This window comes from Miscanthus floridulus, unplaced genomic scaffold, assembly GCF_019320115.1.
Source record: "Miscanthus floridulus cultivar M001 unplaced genomic scaffold, ASM1932011v1 os_1742_1_2, whole genome shotgun sequence".
NCBI lineage: Eukaryota > Viridiplantae > Streptophyta > Magnoliopsida > Poales > Poaceae > Miscanthus > Miscanthus floridulus.
In genome coordinates, this window is record NW_027097893.1 from 1 (window position 1) to 6,385 (window position 6,385).

General features: G+C 40.1%; 1 protein-coding gene across 1 annotated transcript; it reads left to right on the forward strand.

Moving 5' to 3' along the window:
* Positions 1 to 5,386: 5,386 nt before the first annotated feature.
* On the forward strand, positions 5,387 to 5,926 carry LOC136534279 (vegetative cell wall protein gp1-like; the record flags this gene model as incomplete). Its single annotated transcript, XM_066526732.1, has 1 exon — positions 5,387 to 5,926. A coding segment is annotated over one exon (540 nt), but the record flags the coding sequence as incomplete, so codon positions are not given.
* Positions 5,927 to 6,385: the final 459 nt, after the last annotated feature.

Consider the following 6,385-nt stretch of genomic DNA (forward strand, 5'->3'; position numbering starts at 1 on the left):
CGAGTGTTTTTTTTTTTTGCCGAGTGTATTTTATTTGGCACTCGACAAAGACCGTCTTTGCCGAGTGCCCGATAAAATACACTTGGCAAAGCCTCCGGCACTCGACAAAGCGCCGGTTTCCGGTAGTGAAACAAATATCAAATATCTGAGATGCTCGCATTAAATATGATACGTAATTAACATGTATGAAAATTTAATTTTCATCTAACAGTTAGGAACAAAAATTCTGCTTTTTCTTTGCATTACTGAAATTAAATCAGATATGTACTAGTACTTAGTTAGCTATATATTGCTTTTAACATGATCTCTATGTGCCCCAACATAATTTCAATACGAACTAGACTACCTAAACATAAGTGATTTGCTATTTTCTAAGGTTTAAATGATCTTTTTGCACTGTCTTAAAGATAAATCCAACTTGAACTACATGTGATGCCAACCAATATCCAAAAATTAGACAAAAATTTATACAAGAATACAGGTTCGATTTGACCTCACATCCTGAAAATTGATGGAAATAAAGTGTTTCGTTAGGGATTACTCGAACTTGTATTTTGGTGGCTCCGACGAAAAAAAGTAATCATATCCTAAAGTGGTCCAAAAATCCTAAAAATTAGTATGTGGGCATACTATGAGTGTATAAGCTTGTTATAAAAATTTCAAAACATTTTAATAAAGTAGGGTTGTACATTGTTCATAAATTCATACATCTCTCACATAGTTACTTATAGCTATGTGAGAGATGTGTGCACTTGTGAACAATATGCAGTACCATTTTCTTAAAATTATTTGAAATTTTTATGGGATGATTGTACATCAAAATAATCTTGTCATGCAAGTTTGTAGAATTTTCTAACCAATTTTAGATATTATTACATTTATTCTATGGTAATTCAACAAATAATTACAGAATTTTCTAACCAATTTTAGATATTATTACATTTATTCTATGGTAATTCAACAAATAATTACAGTGATAATTAAATTTGGTTAGAAAATTCTTCAAATTGACACAACAACATATTTCGGGTCCACAAGTATTCCATAAAAACTTCAGGCAATTTTAATAAAGTGAGACTATATATGTTTCACAATTATAACCATCTTTCACTTAGTCGTATAACAAAGTATCAGATGTATCTATTTTGACATAGTAAACAACTTCGGGATAGTAAACAATTTCAAATGAAAAATTAGTCAACAACAAAGTTATAGAACTCATCGAGTCTACAACTTTTGTTTTAGTCATTTTTCCATCAAACATTTTTTGAACAATTCAAAATTTAAATTTCAAAATTTGAGAACTTCGAACATAATTTTAGGCTAGTAAATGATTTGAAATAAAAAAGCCGTCAACAACAAAGTTGTAAAACTCATCGGGATATATAACTTTTATTTTGGCCATTTCTCTATCCTACTTTATTTGAACTATTTGAAATTTAAATTTCAAAATATGACAACTTGCAATATAATTTTTGGATAGTAAGTGTTTTCAAATGGGAACATTGTCAACAATAAAGTTGTAGAACTTATTGAGATCTACAAATGAGATCTACAACTTTTGTTTTATCATTTTTGCATCTGGCTTTGTTTGAATAATTCAAAATTTCAATTTAAAAATATAAAAATTTCAAATAGAATTTTGGTATAGTAACTAATTTCAAATAAAAATATCGTCAACAACAAAGTTGTAGAACTCATTGAGATCTACAACTTTTGTTTTGGTTATTTTTCAAAAAAATCGTTTGAACTTTCACAAGGTGCCTTCTTTATTCACTTGATAATGGGAAAAATGAAGTGGGTCACAAATGAGAATGGGACCATGATTAGAATAGGCCCAGAATCTGGCCCAATAATTTGAAATTATGAACTTCAAAATATGAGAAATTCGAACAGAATTTTAGAATATCAAATGAACTCAAATGAAAAAAGTCATCAATAACAAAGTTGTACAAATCATAGAGATCTAGAACTTTTATTTTGATCATTTCTCCATCCGACTTTGTTTAAACAATTCAACATTTGAATTTTCAAAACACGAGAACTTTGAGCAGAATCTTAGGATACTAAATGATTTCAAATGAAAAAGTCGTCAACAACATAGTGTAGAACTCATTGACATATACAATTTTTATTTTAGTCATTTCTCCATCCGATTTTGTTTAGACGATTCAAAATTTGAATTTCTAAAATACGAGAACATCGGACATAATTTTGGGATATTAAATGATTTCAAATGAAAAGTTCAACAACAAAGTTGTATAACTCATCGGGATCTACAACTTTTGTTTTGGTCATTTCTCTACCCAACTTTGTTTGAACAATTCAAAATTTAAATTTAAAAATATGAGAACTTCGAACATAATTCTGGGATAGTAAATGATTTCAAATGAAAAGTTGTCAAAAACAAAGTTGCAGAACTTATCGGGATCTACAACTTTGGTTTTGATCATTTCTTCATCCGAGTTCGTTTGAGTAATTCAAAATTTGAATTTCAGAATATGAGAATTTTAAAAGGAATTTTGGGACAGTAAATGATTTCAAATGAAAAAAATTATCAACAACAAAGTGGTAGAACTCATCGAGGTCTACAAATATTGTTTTGGTAATGTTTCTATCCAAGTTTGTTTGAGTAATTTGATAATTTGAATTCAAAATATAAGAACTTTAAATAGGATGGGACAATGGCAGTCAAACATGTATCATAGAAGCAAGCTGTGATGACTTTGGGCTGACATTTATGACCAAAACATGACTCTTTCATAAGAATCTGTCATCTCCAACAAAATCATCATAAATAGGACTTGTTTGTGATAGATAAGTTTCTCTGTCATCTGACAATTGTCATAGAAGCACAGATTTCTTGTAGTGCTTATAAAAGGCCCAAATTATAAGGGCTAGGGACCCATATTATAATTCATAAACCAAAGGGCGTTGGGAGGAAGATGGCTCCGTTCCCCATCCCATATAAATAGAGCTAGGCATTTTGCCCACTTATATAAACCAAAACTCGATCTCTTATTCCCCTTCCCCCTCTCTCTCCTATGTGGGTCTTGGTACCTTAGCTTGACCTTCACCCGATCAAGGTATAAGCAAAGTTCTAGAATGCAATAGTTGGTCATGCCTTAATTCATAGATTAAAGGAATTCATGTGACATTGTTATAGTTTTATTCATGCTTAGTCCTTGTTGTGTGCCAATTCTTCGTAGCTTGCAGTTTTTTACAGTATGTGTATATTCCTCAACTGAAGTAATAAAAAATGTTTTTGTGTATAGATGAAAATCCTATTCTGACCAATACTTGCTCACTTATGGTATAGATGCATTAAAAACTAACAGGCGTAAACTTAGATTTTCTGTCTGGAAAGAGGTCGAACCAATTTATGATGGAAATTTAATTGTACAAGCTAAATGAACTCGCTATTTGGATATCTACAAACTGAGAGACTCGTAAAAGCACTTGTTGTAAGCATCAATACAAAATGTGGGTTGCTTGTGTGTTAAATGTCACTTCATTGACAATGATTCTAAATTACAGAAAATAATTAAAAGTTTTGGTCTTATTTCTTCTTCCCATGATGTGTTTACAATGTTTAGTGTTTTATTGAAGAGCTTACAGGATCGGAAATTAGAGCGTAAGCTTTTTTAGTATCACATTAGCTAGACAGTGCAAAGAACAATAACAAAATGGTTGTTTATTTGTGAGAAAATCTTGATAGTGTGCATTACATGTTCTGAATCTTATTGTCCAAGATGGATTTATTATACTTGATAGTGTTAGTGGACATTCGAGACAGTGCGAAGTATATTAGAAGCTCACAAGCTCATAAGCAGTGATTTGAGGAGATCATTGCATAAATTGATATATCGTGCACTACGGGAGAGACAAAATTCCCCGAGTGTCGCTGGCTTCCTCGAGTGCCAAAAATCGGACACTCGGGAAAGAGGATCTTCCCCGAGTGTTGCACTCGGGGAAGAATTGCACTCGGGGAAGAGAGGCTTTCCCGAGTGCCGCAGAGAACCTGGCACTCGGTAAAGAGAAGCACTCGGCAAAGGCCCTCTTCCCCGAGTGCAACACTCGGGGAAGATCGGCACTCGGCAAAGAAATATGCTACTTGACGGTTCACCCCGCCCACGCCGTTAAAATTTAAAAAAACAAAAATTCTTCCCTGAGTGCCAGGGAAGACACTCGGGGAAGAGGCCCTTTCCCGAGTGTCAGAACAGGACACTCGGGGAAGAGGCTGCCTTCCCCGAGTGCCCTGTCCTGGCACTCGGGAAAGAGCCTCTTCGCCGAGTGCCAGGGAAGGCACTCGGGGAAGAATTTTTGTTTTTTTTTTGTTTTTTTACCTCATTTTTTTTGTGAGGCCTTCCCACATTGTTTGAAACTGCATGTTCATATTTGGGACAATTTTGACTTATTTTGTTATATTTTGTTAGTTTTTTTCGTTTCGTTGAATTTTTTTGCATACTTCGAATTTGAACTGCAGGTGCATGAAATAATGGAATTTGGTGATTCAAAAAATTATATTAATGATATTTGGTGTATGTTGATGCCTTATCCAGGAACTCGCATGAAATGTCGAGCATCTTGTTGACGTAACATGACGAACAACTTGCGGGAAAAGTGTATTTAAATTATATAAAATCCGAACGAAGTCCGAAAATCACGAAACTTGTCTGGGCGTCGTGTTATCGCATGTAGAGGCTATGATAAAAAATCGAGAAGGTTTCGACGAAGTTGCAACGTCGGATGCCTAAAACCCAAACATCTCCGCACATGATCATATGCGGAGATGTTTGGGTTTTAGGCATCCGACGTTGCAACTTCGTCGAAACCTTCTCAATTTTTTATCATAGCGTCTACATGCGATAACACGACGCCTAGACAAGTTTCGTGATTTTCGGATTTCGTTCGGATTTTATATAATTTAAATACACTTTTCCCGCAAGTTGTTCGTCATGTTACGTCAACAAGATGCTCGACATTTCATGCGAGTTCCCGGATAAGGCATCAACATACACCAAATATCATTAATATAATTTTTTGAATCACCAAATTCCATTATTTCATGCACCTGCAGTTCAAATTCGAAGTATGCAAAAAAAATTCAACGAAACGAAAAAAACTAACGAAATGTAACAAAATAAGTCAAAATTGTCCCAAATATGAACATGCAGTTTTAAACAATGTGGGAAGGCCTCACAAAAAAATGAGGTAAAAAAACAAAAAAAACAAAAATTCTTCCCCGAGTGCCTTCCCTGGCACTCGGCGAAGAGGCTCTTTCCCGAGTGCCAGGACAGGGCACTCGGGGAAGACTTAAAAAAAAGGCCCAACAGGCCTTATCTAAACCTAACCGGCCACCCCCACCCCACCCCACACCCGCCAGCCCGCCCCGTCCGTGCGCTACCCCGCCGCCGCCAGCTCCCTCCGCGCGCCGCTGCCACTCGCCGCGCGCCCCCCGCAGCCCCGCGCGCCCCCCGCAGCCCCGCAGCGCCGCGCGCCGCCGCAAGCCCCCGCGTCGCGCGCCCCAACAGGCCCCGCCGGCGCGCTCCCGCAGCCCAAGACGGCGTCGCGCCCCCCGCAGCCCCGCGCGCCCCCCCGTAGCCCCCGTAGCGCCGCGCGCCGCCGCAGCCCCCGCGCCGTGCGCCCCAGCAGGCCCCGCCGGCGCGCTCCCGCAGCCCGAGACGGCGTCGCGCCCCCGCAAGCCCCCGCGCCGCGCGACCCCCTCAGGCCCCGCCGGCGCGCCCCCGTAGCCCGAGACGACGGCGCGGCCCCGCCGACGCGCCCCTATCCCTGCGCGTTGGGCCCGTCCGGCCGGTGCGCCCCCTCCCCAGCCCCGAGGCAAGCCGCTTGGCCCCTATCCGTCCATCTGTCGTGTGGAGCCCAGCCCCTGGCGCTGGTCAGGGAGCAGAGAAGGAGGAGGTAGGTGGAGGAAGGAGGAGGAAGGAGGAAGAAGAAGGGGAAGGGGAGGAGAAGGAGAAAGAAGGGGAGGAGGTGCCACCGTCGCCATGTCCTGTCCCGTTGTCGGCGTCTTCTTCTCCGCGTGCACATCCCGCCAACGCCCAAGGTATACGAACCATCCCATTCTAGTTGTCGGCCATCGCGCCGTTTATGTGTTGACGGCCTTCGTGCCAGAATTGTGGATGTGTGGGCCATCGTGCCCTAAATGTGGACGTCGGCCATCGTGTCGACGGTTTTTCTTGCAGGTTATCGAAACCTCCCCATCCAGGGGAGGTTCTGCCGAAATTTTGTACTTATAGTGCTGTTTTTCTTCTTTTGCAGAGCAGGACCTGTCGTAGGGGAATCGGAGCACCTAGGCGACCTCGATCGTCTTCGTCGGCGCTGCGGTCCTACCTGCACAGCGCCGACTCGCCACTGCACCGAA